Consider the following 16,375-nt stretch of genomic DNA (forward strand, 5'->3'; position numbering starts at 1 on the left):
AATATCAATGTTTATTACAATGGTACATACGGTGGAAGTGGAAAAGTATGACATAGATCTTCTGTGTAGAAGACTTGTAAAGAACATGTATTGAGGTGATTTAGAAAAGATATTGATAAATATAAATGAGAATCGAATAATACCTAGGCCATGTAGCTACAAAATAAATATGATGGGCAAGAAGAATGCACCTCTATTTCCTACTGTTTTCACTAAAGAACACAAAAGATTTAATAAATAGAAATCTATCATAAGGAGAAATGTGGACTTCATGTCAGATACCCCTTGGTTTTGACTCGATTGATCAATTGATGAAGGAAGATCAAGTTGGTTTATGGGAGGACATGGAAAACATTAATCTCGAATTCATTAAGCCAAATAACCCCCATGACAAAATTTTCGACTTAGATGTAATGCTCTCTGTAATCTGACTTCAAGCATTTCCCATTATTTGTAAAAGAAAAGAAGTTTTGTTAATAAATTATTTCTTTTACAACTATATCAAGGATGAAAAGGTTGATCCATTTATCTGTTATAATATATTTTTATGGGAAGTTTTGACTAATAAAGGTAAAATAAAGAGAAATTGAAAATACTTCATTATATCTTTTATATTTTAAAACTAGAAGTCTAAGATAAATTTTGTTTTCTAAATGTGAGGCATATCTTCACTCTATTTAACACCTTGATTGTAGCCAAGTTTTATTTCAGGTACTATTTTCAAGGATCTCTCAAGAATAAAGCTATAAATCCAAAAATTTAGAGCAGACATTAAAGTTAATTAAATTATTCTAAGAAACATCTGTAAGGGCAATACCAAGGCTACCCATCTTTGATCTTTGGTGCCCAATTGAGATGGGTTTGTTATTTACACATACTTTTGGGCCTAATGCCTATTAAAAAAAAACACTTCTCTAAAAAATTAAAAAATGATTTTCTTAATAACACAAAGTGCCAAAATGTTTTCTTCTAAGGTATTCAAGTATCCAACTTTAATGTTTGTTCAAGATTGATTAGAAACTTGCAAATATGTCTTCATATACATTTGAATGTACTTTGTAATTACCAACCATTCACAAATATTATAATTGAAAGGAATAAAACATTGTTTATACCTTTGTTGTCTTGTCGACAACCTGCAAACCCTTTGATCGACTGTGTATTCCACAAAGCTTCTCGAAATTTCATCTAAACCATCTGTTCATCATTTAAGAGGAATCTATCCCTTACTTATAAACAAGGGTGGTCACCTTTTTCAAGATTGTTACATACCCCAAATGCCCATTCTACCAAACTAGCCAAAATCTATCATAATTATGTACAACAACCCATGGTTGACAATGCTTTTCTTTGTCCAAATAGATGTAATCAAGAAAAAAACCCAAAACCATTTTAAAGAGGGTCAAAAATATTATAAACAGTGTCAAGTTCCTTCAAAACATGTTTGTTTTAATCCAAAAAAACATATTAAATGTGTTATGGAATGGTACCAAAGGTCTCAATTAATAGATTTTGGAGAGTATAAATGGACAACCAAAATTGAAAGTTGATGAATGGTTGATATTGATGTGAGAAGGTGAGGCGACTTGAGCTCACAGCCTTATGACTAGTGCAAAGGCATGATGAGGACAACTTGGTCATGAAGGAGGTGTGAGAAACCTTGAGAAAAAGTGATGGTGACATGTGAAACTATGCTTGCAATTTATGCATGAGGTGTGTGGGGAATGTGGGGAGACAAATAGGTTAGTAGGGTAGGGTGTCTAAATATGTGAGCAACAAAGGCATGACACCTTTGGGAGGGATAGTGGAAATTTCATATTAGAAGAGTATTAGTCACATATGTGAGAGAATTCAAAATTGAAGAAAACATGCTGGTGAAGTTAGGAATGAATGAGACTAGCTAATTAATCATGGCTTAATAAGTTGATGGGTTTATGGATGAAAAAGGAGTATTAAGTCATAGGTTATATTTTATTAAACCTTTGGCTGAAAAGGTATGGTATGTTTATATAATTAAATTAATTAAACATTAGAAGTGTACATAAAGGAAAAGGGGAACAAGAGGTAATGCAAAGGATTGTCTGCCTTTTACTAATGCACAATTGGACATATGATCACCTAACAAGATTAAGTAAAAATTAAGCTCCAAGAGACTACAATGCTCCTTCATGATCATGATTGGGATGAGATGTATTTGATAAGATAAGATAAGATAAGATAAAACTATTAATGTCCAACAAAAGACCACTAAGGGTCTAAGGGACTTAAAGCATACAAGAAAGGAAGCAACGGACTACAAGACACCAAACGGTGTCTGGGAAAGAGCAAGTGAGATCAAAATAAACAAAACAACAAAGTGGCCAACAAGGAGGCAAAAACTAGGGACCCTTCTTTTGCTGAAAGAACTCCATCACTGAATGAGATGAATCTAGGCATGAAGGGCTTCTGGTCTATCGTTGTGACTTGCTGGAGTGGTGCCGTTGAGGAGTAAGAGTAGTAGTAGTACTAAACCTGGTCTGGGGTTTCACTATTAGAGTGGCCAGCCATGGGGGTATTGCTAGTACTAGAGGTTCGCTTCACCCCCCTCGTCGGAGACAACGGGGAGAAGAAGAAGGTGGTGATGAGGGGTTGATTCGTGACCTTTTGGGGGGTGGTCAAGTGCTGCAAAGTGGAGTCCAGGAATTGCATCGCCTCCCTGAGATAGAGCGACAGGCATCTTTGATCCATATAGATGAAGAAAGCTGTGAGGGAACTATACTCTCAGAATAGGCAATAGAACCTCCCTTTGATATCATAGTATGACGGGCAACGGAAGATGAAATGGGTCTCTATCTCAACCTTAGACAAGGAGCATAAACAATAGATCTGGTCCTCTCTTCTGATATGATGATTAGTCTGTGCCTGTAACTGACTCTGAAAGATCCAAGGGAGATGCGTAAGGCATGACACTAGCACCGCGATAAGTAGCTAGGTCGTGTAATAACCCCATCAGTGATAACCAAGAAGTGCTTAGCATAAAAGGCCATCTTAGGACGTAACCCCCCGACTGGGTTACTCTAGGTCATGGTGATGTACTGTCTATAAATATCTGTCCTGACATGCCCATTCAACTCCTGTGGTGATGGGAGGAGATGAGTAGGAGCATCCAATGAAAATTGGAAGGGAGGAAGGTGGTCAATATCAATCCCAATACAGCTCAACAAAGAGGTTGCCTGAGTGTACCAACATCAACCTCTACGGGAGGGATCCAGGGCAATAATGATAGTGAAGGAGCAATAGGGCAAGTAAGAATATCGGTGATGACCAACTGTTGAGTCTGCAAAGCCACGAAGCTGGTGAAGGGTCTCCGTCCTCTGCGCTATGAATAGCGTATTGAGAACAGGTAGGCGGGAAGTAGCAAGCAACAACGAAGATATCTCTCTGATGATGTCTAGTGTGGCTAGTATGTCTGATGCAGATCCAAAGGAATCTGGTATGGACATTAGTATAGACGATCGAGGCAGTCTCAAAAAGATCGTCCCTAATTAGAAAAGCCACTCCTCTAGAACCTCGAACCCCACTAGAGTTACAAACCTCCTCTCTGCATATGGATAGCCACTGATAGCCTGCAAACCTTAGAAGGGGATGATTCAGACTCTCATGAGTCTCTGTGATGATAAGGATGTCTGCTGAGACATCTGCGTCTTGAAATAGGTGAGGTAGGGACCATAGCGAGCCATTGCCATTCCAACAGTTAACAAGAATAGAGTCAGAGGAGGACCCACTCTTGTTAGACTGTTGGTATGCGCGTCATTTGGTCGTGTTGGTCTATCTCGACACCTAACCACCAAGAGGGGAATCACAGATAATTTCCTTTAGATTCTAAATCACAACCCACTTCCCATTATTCCTAGCCTCAGCAACTAGGCCCCTTGAGTTTTTTTAGCTCTGCCACCTATGATTTAGTGAGATCTTTGTCCAAATAAGTTTTGGTAGGAAGAGACAATAGCATAATGATGATGGAAATTAAATAATGATAAAAAATAGGAGGCTAAATTAACAAAATTTATAAGACTTTAGAAATATAGATAGACACTTGTAATCACTTGAAATGGAAACCAAAATGTTGTATTAGCGCACAATTTATATTTGAAGTTATTTTCAGGGTATAGATTGAACTGAGCATTTTTTAGGAGAAATTTACATATTTTTCTATGTTCTTGTGATTTTTCCTAAAACATTCACCAATTAGTCAAACAATTCCAAACTATCTAGGTAGTCTTAATAGTTGAGCCACTTCTTTTCACACACAAAAATGGGGGAAAGGTTGTGCAAAGTGATTTTCCATGGTCAAACTCCCATTTAGGAACAAGCCTTGAAAATGAAATGAAATTGCATAAAAGAAAGAAAATGTAAAGGTAATGTCATGAACCTATAATTGAGATTATAGAAAGTATTAACACCAATATACTTGTTTAGTTATTATAGATTAGTATGCATACAAAAATATTATTATATTAAATGATCAAATGAACCATTGTTATGAGAAGAAATAAACACATATAGTATTTGTGGAAACATGGGCTCCAAGAATGGCAAGAATGACAGGCGATTTTGGGCATTCAACAGGTTTAAACAACAAACTTGGGGGAATCAGGTGTCTAGTGGAACCAAACAACCACCATGGGGAATTAGATGCCTATCAAGTCTGAACAACAACCATGGTGGAATTGGATGCCTGACAGATTTGAACAACATGCATGGGGGAATCACTCGAGAGCCGATGCTTTTAGGTTGTCATCTAGGAAATCAATATTTTATGAAAAGGCCATTTGTAACAACTACTTTTCCTAGGTCTTAACTAACAACTAGCATATGAAAGAATTATAGTTATTACTTCATATTCATAGGAAGACAGTTATATCAGTTATGTTCATAGAATGAGATTAATGTTTACGATCATTTCAATAGAAATTTCATAACAATTGAAGATACCATCAATGAATTTAGCACGAAATTTAAAATCTACATACTATAGAATTCAAAACCAAAATCCGCCTAAGAATGCTTCTGCAAAACCCAAGTTAGTCCATAAATACTGCTTAGGAACAAATAGCTATACCATTTTATTGAATTGACAATACCATCAAATATCAACATATCATTTAGGGCATCAAATACCATTATATCAATTAGGGCATCAAATACCACTGTATCATTTAGGGCATCAAATACCACTATTTCGTTTAGGGCATCAAATACTAATGTATCATTCCCTTTCTTTCTATTGCTAACTATGGCAATGTCATATAGTTAGAAGATACGTTCATTTTCATAATTCACATAAAGGAAAGACAGAAATATCAATCCATCAGATTACTTATCTCTCACATATAGATATACTTTAGGTTTAGTTGGAAGATCAACCGATCTAATTGGTTACTAGTTACATCGATGGGAAAAATTGTTTTCATCAAAGGAATTAACTGGTTTAATGACATAACTCAATCCATCATATCTTCTACTTGCAAAGACATCATAAAAGCAAAATACCTATTACCAACAAAAGTTTGAATGGATAACTCATAACTCATCTTTGTTTGGTGCATGCCTTGGCATCTTGTGGAGAGGGGAAACATTGTCAGGGCTTAACCTCCCAACCACGGACTCTCAAAATATCCCCACAAATCTCATTCGAGAAAGACCCTTCCTACCCTATTTAGACATGGAACACCTTATCCAACCACTAAGCATTCTGGTTCTTATTCCACCACTCAACTTGGCAATAGGGTACGTATTGGTAAAACATGAGCTTATTGAAAAGTTCTTTAAGTTTGAGTGATTAAGTTATCACGACAAATCTGATTTTTGTTCCTTGTTTTTGTAGTACTTCCTTTACCTCTCCACCCTCTTTCTTAGCCATCCAGCTAGGGTGAGTCCCTGGTGTCTATTCATTAATGAAATCAAGTCATTTGCTGAAACTCAGCTAATGAAAAAATGATAATTATTACTAGCATGAAGCCGTCCTTGTGACTCAAGGACTTCTCTCAAAAGAATCAAAGAATTATATTTCATAATTAAAAGACAAATTGATTCGAAAATGAAAACATAAACATGGCATATTCATTCAATTTTAGACTCGAACATGGTCAGATTACTTGGTAAGCTTGATTGAATGAACTGTTCAATAATCATCTTTTACTTTACAGCCATGCATTGAATAAATAACATTGGAAATCCTTAAAACTCCCTTGCATCTAGATATCAGATGCAATATATATACCAGATAAAAGAATAGAAGTTGTTCACATAACTTGATCAATGATGGAATTGAACTTGGTTAATCCCAACTGACCGACTCTCAATAATTTGGGTTGCCAAAACGGATACCAGTATATAGAGTCCCTTGATAAAAGAAACAACAAGCTCATATTCACTTTCAATATTGGGCCGTATGGAAAGAGGAAGAACATGAAAAAGGAAGAAACAATGAAGGAGAGTTGTATCGATGATAGCTCAAGGAAATGCAGTTGAGCTTATATGTCTAAACAATAGAGAAAGCTTCAGTTGAAATTGCGGCTCATAATGATAGTTGCAAACAAGATTATCGACTTCTTAGTTCACCGATTCAAAAGAAAGAAATATCACCAAATGTACTCATCGTCCCTCATAGAGACTTATAATTGTAAAATAGAATTCAAAAGACTACTTATTAGAAGAATTATATATATATATATATATATATATATATATATATATATATATATATATATATATATATATATATATATATATATATATATATGTATATATATGTATATATATAATTTTCTAATGATGTTATCATACTATTATTGTGTCCAAGGTCATGCTTATTAAAATATGTATATCTATATACGTCTGTAATTTGGAGAATTGTGATTTATCTTAACCTCATATCCTCTCGATATATATATGTATGTTTATATTTATACATATGTTAATAGAGACGAGCTTGGAGATTTAATATCATGGTGGCATCATACCTTTATACATATATGTGTATATATATAATGATGAAGAAATTGAAGACACCAACATAGAACAACAAAGGTAATGGTTTTGAACATGAACTTTGATAATGATAGCTATATGTTTTATATGTTTGACCAAGTAGCTCATGGTATTTTTCAACGTACACTCTTGCTTGCCTAATCGTTTACCCTTAGCCATGGTGATTCAAGATTCATACCTATTTGCCTAGTGATGGTGGTGTCCTTGTGCCCAATTCTTTTCTGACAATGCTTCCACCCCTTTGACATGTTCCTTACTAGGAAATTCTCCACAATTAAATCATATTCCTCAATATAATAATAATTACCATAACAAGTTATTAATCATAAATAATCACAACAGCTAACCATCTTTTCACTTCCCATGTATCCATGATGAATAAACAACTTTCCAAATAGCATTAAAATATCATCATAACGATTAGCTAGTATACCAATCTTCAGATGAAATTATAATGCTTAAGCATCTTACCATGTCACATGATTGTAACTAATTTTACCTATTGACGGCCTTCACATGAAACTTCAACGATTATATGAACATTTCAAATGGAGCCAAATTTTGGAATGTGACATACCTTCCCCCTTGTGATTCATCATCCTTGATGAATTTTGAAATTTTGACGAACACCATAAAGGAGTATTTAAAATTGGGATGTGACATACCCTCCCCCATGTGTTTCATCATCCTTGATGGTCTTTGCATTTTTAGACACTAAAAGAATATTCCATATAGCATCATGAAATCATTTCATTTCAAAATGAATCCAAAATCAAGTCATGACCAAAAATCAAGGTCCATTATTCCTTTATCTTCCAGAAAAATGTTTGCATGATATCATAAAATCAAAATGAAACACACACTCACTTGAGTTTACTTTACCGTACTTGTGGTCATATCAACATCACTTGAGTTGATTGTGTTTTAGGATATTCTATTTTGTATTCCTGTCATACTCATGTAGACACTCATAATATATTTAGGTCAAATCTCATATTGACATCTCATATAAGAGAATTTTCAATGTTTAATAATTGAGAGTAAGATAAGCATTCAAATTTTGTAATTCCTCAGCTAAAATGTTCTAGATCATAACTTGATCACATAATTTGAATCATTCATACATACCATTTGGCATATGGTATTTAGTAACAAGTAGATCATCCTTGTAAACTCATAGATCACCTAAAAAAGGTTAGTAGGTCCATGTTTTCCATCTATGTACCCTTGGCCGCCATGGCCATCTTATCACAATAACATTTCATTAGAATAATCATCTCATGATAGAAAAAGACTTAATCTCTAAACAATATTAAATAACTCATTATGTCTTGATATTTCATTACCATATAACACCAATATTGTATGTGTATATATAATAATGTGCCAAAAGGTTAAAACATATTATGATATAAAAGATCATCATACCTCCAATCAAAACCATAAAGGTTAGGATAGACATGGTACCACACTATCTATATCCCAATCTCCTAGCACTTTGACTACATGCCCACATGCAATTCCTGAGGCGGGGGTGCGACTTGATGCTTGTATGTTTTGTCCACCACATTCTGGTTGTGGCTTAGACTCTGAGTCCACAAAACTCTTACATTTCCATGGAACTCTACCTTTCATGCTGAAATTTCTTAGCTCAACCCATCCTTGGGTCATGAATTGATAATAAACATCTAATTTTTTTTTACATAAAGTTCTTATCGAGTAGCTCATCTGAGCATGCTAGCCAATTGCCTACAAATATTTGGAAATTTATCTTTTCGAATTGTGTGACCTAGGTTTTCATGCCCATCTTGTTGTTGTGATGTTTTAAGGAAAAACTTAATCCAGACAAAGTTACATCTATAAATAAGCATTGATAGTTTTAGTTATGCAAGTGAGCAAACTCCATATTGGAGCACAAAATGGCTTTCTTGTCATTTAATCAACATTAGATGCTGTGCCTATCACCGTATGTAACTCGATTATGCTTGATTTAAGGTCTGATATTGTTGAAGAGATCTCCACTTATGTGGATGACTTCTCTTCCACAGTTGCTATTTTTTGTTTTAAGGGTTTCTGGCCCTCTCTGTTAGATCTGCATGCCTGGATCACTCGTGCTTGGGAGCTTCTCATTTCAGAAATATCCCATATTTACCTTGTGGCAAGGGGGTTTTTCATTGTGAAATTCACTACTACTGAAGATAGAAATGCCATTCTACGTTGTGGTTTCTCATGGGGGGAGAAGTTCCCCTTGATGGCTAAACCTTGGTATAAGGATTTTGATCTATTGTCAGAATCCTTTAATAAAATCCCATTGTGGGTTAGACTGCCAAATCTCCCCCTTCATCTATGGCTGGATTCAGTCCTGGAGGCAGTGGGGGAGGCCCTCGGGGACTTCTTGTTGGTTGATACTACGTCTTCCAATGTATTTCAGACGACATATGCTCGCATTCTTGTGGAGATTGATGTCTCCAAAGGACTCCTTGAAATGATTAAGTTGGTCTCCCCTCTTAGCTCTTGGATTTAGCTTCTTGATTATGAGGGTATCCACTTCTGATGTAGGAAATGCCACAAGACCGACCACCTTGTTGCTCAATGCTCCTTTGACAAATCCACACTGAAGAAGTCACCTACTTGGTGGAAAGGGTTTTTAGATGATCACTACACAGTTCAAAAGGCTCCCTCTGTTGGGGATAGTGGCTCGTCTCAAGACACTTTGGTGGCAGATTCGATGGTTGCAAATGGTACAAATGTTGCCCCAACGGTGGTGATCTCTTCTGTTCCCCCTCCTTCGATTTTTGTCACTGGTGTTTTAATTGTAGCCCCTCTTGTGGCTTTGTCTTTGGATGTTGTTGTTGTACCTTCTTCTGATGCGGTCCAGATTTCTCCCCAGGCTGCGGGGGTTTTGCGGGCTAGTTGTGATGTTGATGACTTTGTGTGACAGAAGGTTGCTGATTTAGTGGAGGATGGTTGGACAACAGTAAAAGGAAAAAAGGTCAAGCCCACCAATCCAGCTTTTGATATGGCATTACGATCTCAAAAGAAGGGACCGAAAGGGGAATCTTGAGTCCCTATCCCATTTTGGCTCTCTTGGCTTTTGTGGCCTGCTGTACTTTGTAGTTTGACATGGTTATGGACTTATTGTCTATTTCTTTTTTAACCATGGGGTTTCAGGTGCCCAGTCAAAACTTGTTTTTGTGGCAGAGGAATATTGTGTTATCTATGTTGCCACCATGGTCACCTGGTTCTTTGGTGACTTGTTCCACCTATGGGTTGTAGTATTGTTTGGGTTGGGCTTCATTGAAATATTTTTTGTTTTGTAAAAGGGTTTCAAGCTGCCTTCAAAACCTATTTTCCTTAATCAAAAACATTAGAAAGGATTATCATTTTTAAGTTAAAGAATTCTCAAAATCAAGGTTCACAATTTTATTTTCCCTTTAGTTCAAGTCAAAAAATGGATAACAAAATATTAACTACCATTTCATATGAATAGGAATGTAATTGCATAAAGTATAATGCTGAAAACATGCAATTGAAGAAGAAATATCTAGTCACCATCAAAGTTTAAATAACATTGCATCAAGGTTATGGTAACTAGTTTGTATTGTGCAAGCCTTGGCATTTGGACCTAGTTAAATATTCTCATTCTCTACTGAGAATGGCCCTCCTTCTTGGGATAAGGCACATGTACCATTTGGTCTGCCATCCGAGCATCCTAGTGTTAGAGTGTTCGCTCAACAAAAAACAAGGTTGATGATACACCTCCACCAACCTTCTCATTTGTCAACTAGCACCACTGACCTCGTAGTGATCCATTTAGGCAAGCATGCCTTTAATCTACCTTGGCCAAGGATTTAGATGAGCAAATGAACAACCTAATCACCACCGCTCAACTTGCCAATCACGTCAATTTTTCTTAGTTCTGATTCATTTTTATGATTTTGCAAATTATCCATCTGTCCATTTCATATGTACCACACAATCATCTTAACCCTTCCCAACTATTCTGAATGATTTCCCGGTGTGATTATTCTAGCTTGATTGTAAAATATTTAGTTATGTAAAATAAATCTTTTTCAACATTACATTATCAATTTCTCTAAAATAATGTTGGGCTTAAGGTTCAGTGTTGAACCCAGAGCTTTGATACCATATGTAATGACCACTTTTGTCGGGTCTTAACTAACAACTAACATATCAAAGAATTACAATTATTACTTCATACTCATAGAAAGATAGTTATATCAGTTATGTACATGGAATGAGATTAATGGTTACAATCAGTTAAACAAAAATTTCATAACTAACAATTGAAGATACCATTAGTGAATTTAACATGGAATCTAAAACCTACATATGGTAGAATTCAAAACCGAAATCCGCCTAGGGATGCTTCTGCAAAACCCAGGTTAGTCAATAAACACCGCTTAGGAACAAATAGCTATACCACTTTATTGAAATGACAATACCATCAAATACCAATATATCATTTAGGGCATCAAATACCATTGTATCAATTAGGGCATCAAATAGCATTGTATCATTTAGGGTGTCAAATACTATTGTATCGTTTATGGCATCAAATACTATTGTATCATTCCCTTTCTTTCTATTACTAGCTATGGCAATGTCATACAGTTAGAAGATATGTTCATTTTCATAATTCACATAAAGGAAAGACAAAAATATCAATCTATCAGATAACCTATCTCTTGCATATAGATATACTTTAGGTTTAGCTGGAAGATCAATAGATCTAATTGGTTACCAATTACACGAATAATCACAAGTTATTAATCATAAATAATCACAACGGCTAACTACCTTTTCACTTTCCATGAATTCATGATGAATAACCAACTTTCCAAATAGCATTAAAATATCATTATAACGATTAGCTAGTATGCCAATCTTCATATAGAATTATAACGATTAACTATCTTACCATTTCACATAATTGTAACTAATTTTACCTATCAATAGACTTCACATGAAACTTCAACGATCATAAAAACATTTCAAATGGAGCCAAATTTTAGGATGTGACCGTTATCCAGCTGATCTAAGCATCAGAGAGTCACCCTATAGTAGATCGGACATGCCCAAGTCCATTATTTGGGTGTTAACGACAAGATAAGTATTTTTTATGAGAACCCAATTGTCCAACTCAGTAGGCCAAGAAAACAAAGGATCCGGAAAGACTACATGGGTAGTTAGCTAGAGGAAACTCCTTTTGACATTTGATTAGGGATAGAACTCACGAGCATACAAATAACCTACAAGAACAAAATGCAATCATCAGTATGGGTGTGATAGAAGGAGATTTGCTAAGTGGTATTTTCCCCTACTTGAATAAATGGATATTGTGTGGCCACCGGGCTCTCTTATTAAACCAAATTAATGTTGGTTAGTTGAGAATTAAAAATAAATTAGTAACTAAATGCATTGTTAAAGATTCTATTTTGGATGGTGGTCATTACAAAAATCTGAACAGTTAGGCCACTATTCATTCATATTCTTCATAAATTTTGAGGGTGTGGAGTAGGGGGGACATGTTATAATCATTTTTACATGCACTCCCTCATGGCTAATTGGAGGATGACGGATAACTGGAAGGAAAATGGGAGGTGGCTAGAGAGTTGGAGGAACTGGAATGGATTGGAGAGAAGATTGAAAGGAAAGCTTGGCAACCAGCGAATCACAAGTTTCCATTCTTGTTTATGGAAAATGCTAAATTCCATGTTATCCTTAGCAGAGTTGAATAATGTAAAAACACTGTGTGATATTAATGACATAGTTTATCTTACTAAAATTGGTACATCGATTGCCTTCTGCATTGTTTTTAGAGAATTATGAGATAGGTAAAGCCCTTAAATTTTCATAGTTGGAACATTCATTTGCCTCCATACACAAAATGGTTGTGAAAATATGGTTCAGTTGACACATCCAATGGTCGAAATTAGTGCATGGGTTGTTTAGCCTTTCGTTCTTAGATTTTTTTAAACAAAATGTTTCCCCTTACCATGACATGCTATATTCTCATACGTAAGCATCGTAGGATCTCACATTGTCAATTTCCAACTCATGAGCATTGTGAATAAGACGTAGTAGGGTTTCCTTCCATAATGGCATTTCATATTGAAACCATTCCTTCAAAAAAAATAAAAACACCATTGAGTGTAATATGCTAACCGTGATTAAGAATTATCTTTGAATAGTTGATCCCCTTAATGATGCCTGTTTATCAACTCTTGCAAGGATATGTCATAAGTTTCACTGGGTAGATGATGAATTTTAAATAAGTGTTGTTTCATCACTGAGCTATTAAATCACTGACGTGTTTATCTCCATTTCACACTAATGGCTTCCTTGGGCATGGTAACTTTCTTAGTGTATTTGATAATCATACACCTTTCTTTAATCTTCCTACTATCGGCTTGGAACATATTGGATGACTAAACTTCTTTGAGTGAGAAACTACTTGATTATCTTGATGCTTGTCTTCTACTTGAGAATGAACTATACAAAAGCGCTATACTGAACCATAAAGGGTACAGGACTGCCACATAACCCATTGAATTTTGAAAGCAAAATTGATTTCAGTTACATGAATCGCTTACATGCAGTTTGTTAGGAGGAAGTTTAAAGATTGAATTGCATTAATAGTAAATAGAAGGTGTCTGAACTAACTAAAAAATAATAACGATAACTTTGTAGACAATAACTCTCTCATGAGTTTAGTGAAACAGTGAAATCTCAGGATTTTGTTTTGTATGGAAACGTGCCTTTAAATTCAGATGTGTTGCCTTTAGCATCTAAAGCTTGTAAACTTTGTTTCATTTCATTGAGATTATTGTAGTTCACTAGGAGTTGTTATAAATTTTGAAATTAATCCAATTGTGGATATGGTGTTGAATGTCTTCCTACTAACACATTTTGTCTGTTGAACATAATCTTGGGCGTATTGTATCCTATTGTGTTGATGAATAGAGAATGTTAAAGATTGTCTATTTGGTTAATGCTTGAATGCGACATATGTTTTCACTTTGGAATAATGCGATTTCAATGGATGAAAGTTTGTTGTGATTTAGGAATTGGAAGTATGCTTGCATTTGATAAATCAGAAAGGGATGATATGAACCCTTGTTATTTATTGTCCAAGAATATTATGAGGAGCTTGAGAATTATTGCGAAATTATAATTCCTCTTAAGGAATTGTTATTTTATTGGAAATAACTTATGGAAATGCCTATGTGTAGATAGTGCATATTGAACAAATTGCTAATGTGTTCATTTGATTCTTTGTTGCATGAGTGCACTGTGTTACCTTTTGGGATGGATGGTGATTTTCTTGAATATATCATAAACAATATATTTATTATTACTTCTGTGTAGAGTAGTATAGCTTATAGAGAAATTTATTCCTTATACGAATAGCACCAAGTCATGTGAATAATCTAAATTAGATTTAAGTGGATTATTTTAGTAATTTAATATTGGGATGTTGTTCACTAAGAATGTTGTTTTTCTTTAAATAAATTAAGTTCACTAACTATGACTATTCATGTTTCTAACATGCATGTGAACGGTATGTGTATAAACTCTAGCAATTCTAAGATATAGTAGTATCATTATATCTTTCTTGGTTTACTTCTCTATATCAGAAGCATTGAGCATATAATTCATTATAGTGCATATGAATTAAAGGTGCGTAATGTAATTTTATTTTAACACATAAGAGATCATGTTTAGATTTGAAAATTAACGCGTTGTTAATCTTGTTGGACTAGTCAAGATAAGAACACCATGTCTAATGGCATAGACTAAGATGTATCTATTGGGAAATCATTTTTATAAGATTTACGACTATGTGCCTATGTGTAGATATTGCATATATTATTGTCAATATGAATTGATGGGGCACTAACGATATTTTATAATTTTTGAAGTTATTACTAGTCATTGGTTTTTCCTTGTACGAGTGCCTCATGTTAGCATGTGGGATGGATGGAAATTTTCTGATCATAATATAGACAATTTGTTACAGAATTCTATTACTTCTCTTGGTATTACCTAGTTAGACTTCCTCGATGTCAAGCTAGGTATATTTCATGTCAAGAAAGATTCTGGGGAAGCTTAACAACTTCACAGTAGGGTGGTAAAACACTCCTACAATATTCTTGCCCTCGTACTCTTTATCAAGGTTTTGGAGCCTTTGTCAAAATGGTCTACATATTTGGTACATCTTGATATTTTGGAATTATGGTTTCTTTTAGACTTGAGAATACATGTATATATAATTCTTCTTTTTTAATTCAATGATAATTGATTAATGTTGGCTATTCAATTATTTAAATGATCTTGACTCTCTTTGACCTCCACATTTTATGGAGATTGTTGATGTGGCATTGGTTTTGCAGGGGTTGTTCTTACAAGTTGGTTCTATGTAGAGGTCCCTTCAATCCAAACGGGGAAAATGCACATGAAAATGGAGTCCAAGAGGTAATGGGTAGGAGGGAAAAACTTCATTGATTCCAAGCAATAAATCACAACAATTGAAAACTATTGATATAGTTATGGCTGAATCTCAACTAGCAGATCAGGTACATGATCTTAGATCTAGATCTTTGATGTGTAGCACTTGGAATTTGCATCTAAAGTTGGATTTCTTAAATTCAACCATTCAATCTAATTGACATGGAGTTGATTCTACATAAGCAAATGACATGGGATCTCTTGTGTTATTTTTGAGTCGTCATTGGTTAGGGATCAAACTCTCCATATTAAAGATTGGGTTTTACAAGGCTCAGGTGTCTGCATGCAAGCTTGGATCCCAAACCTCTAGGCATCCTAATTTAATAGTAGTTTCTATCCTTTATGTGTACAATTTCTCGATCTTTACTTTCAATATAGGAAGAAAAAGATTATTGAGATCATGGCTAATCAAAATGGGATCTTTAGCTGAACCAGTTAATGTTTGATAGCCCTAACTCCCTAGTATGAGTTTGCATCATGGTGGATACACAAACACAAACACCAAATAAGGTTAAATTAATATCAAAATTGGGTATTTGGGAACAAAATATTCTCTTTGAATCTCCAATAAACGCATAAAGGGATTTTCGCAAGCCAGGCCACAAAGCAGGAAAATGTGGCAATGAAAATTTGACTGTAGAAGCCCAAAATAAGCATTATGGTCTTCAATCTATGATAGGGCATGGATTGTGCATTACGAAGAAAGTAATCAAGAGAACCGAATATGGGAATAAATCTTGTTCAAAGATCCCAGTCAGGTCTAAGGAATTGTTTCTAGAGTCCCTATCACATAGGACGAGTAGGGATGACA

At 34.9% G+C, this 16,375-nt stretch overlaps 1 protein-coding gene across 1 annotated transcript in view; it reads left to right on the forward strand.

Moving 5' to 3' along the window:
* LOC149551872 (uncharacterized) overlaps nucleotides 1-15,751 on the forward strand; it is a 32,887-nt gene extending 17,136 nt beyond the window's left edge. Inside the window, exon 2 of the mRNA XM_089787372.1 lies at nucleotides 15,450-15,751. Within this exon, the coding sequence (XP_089643498.1) occupies nucleotides 15,450-15,535 (86 nt within the window). The 3' untranslated portion in view covers nucleotides 15,536-15,751. The remainder of the gene's footprint in view (nucleotides 1-15,449) is intronic.
* Nucleotides 15,752-16,375: the final 624 nt, after the last annotated feature.

This window comes from Cupressus sempervirens, chromosome 6 (assembly GCF_028749045.1).
Source record: "Cupressus sempervirens isolate cs-2001-9-10 chromosome 6, ASM2874904v1, whole genome shotgun sequence".
In the NCBI taxonomy this organism is placed as follows: domain Eukaryota; kingdom Viridiplantae; phylum Streptophyta; class Pinopsida; order Cupressales; family Cupressaceae; genus Cupressus; species Cupressus sempervirens.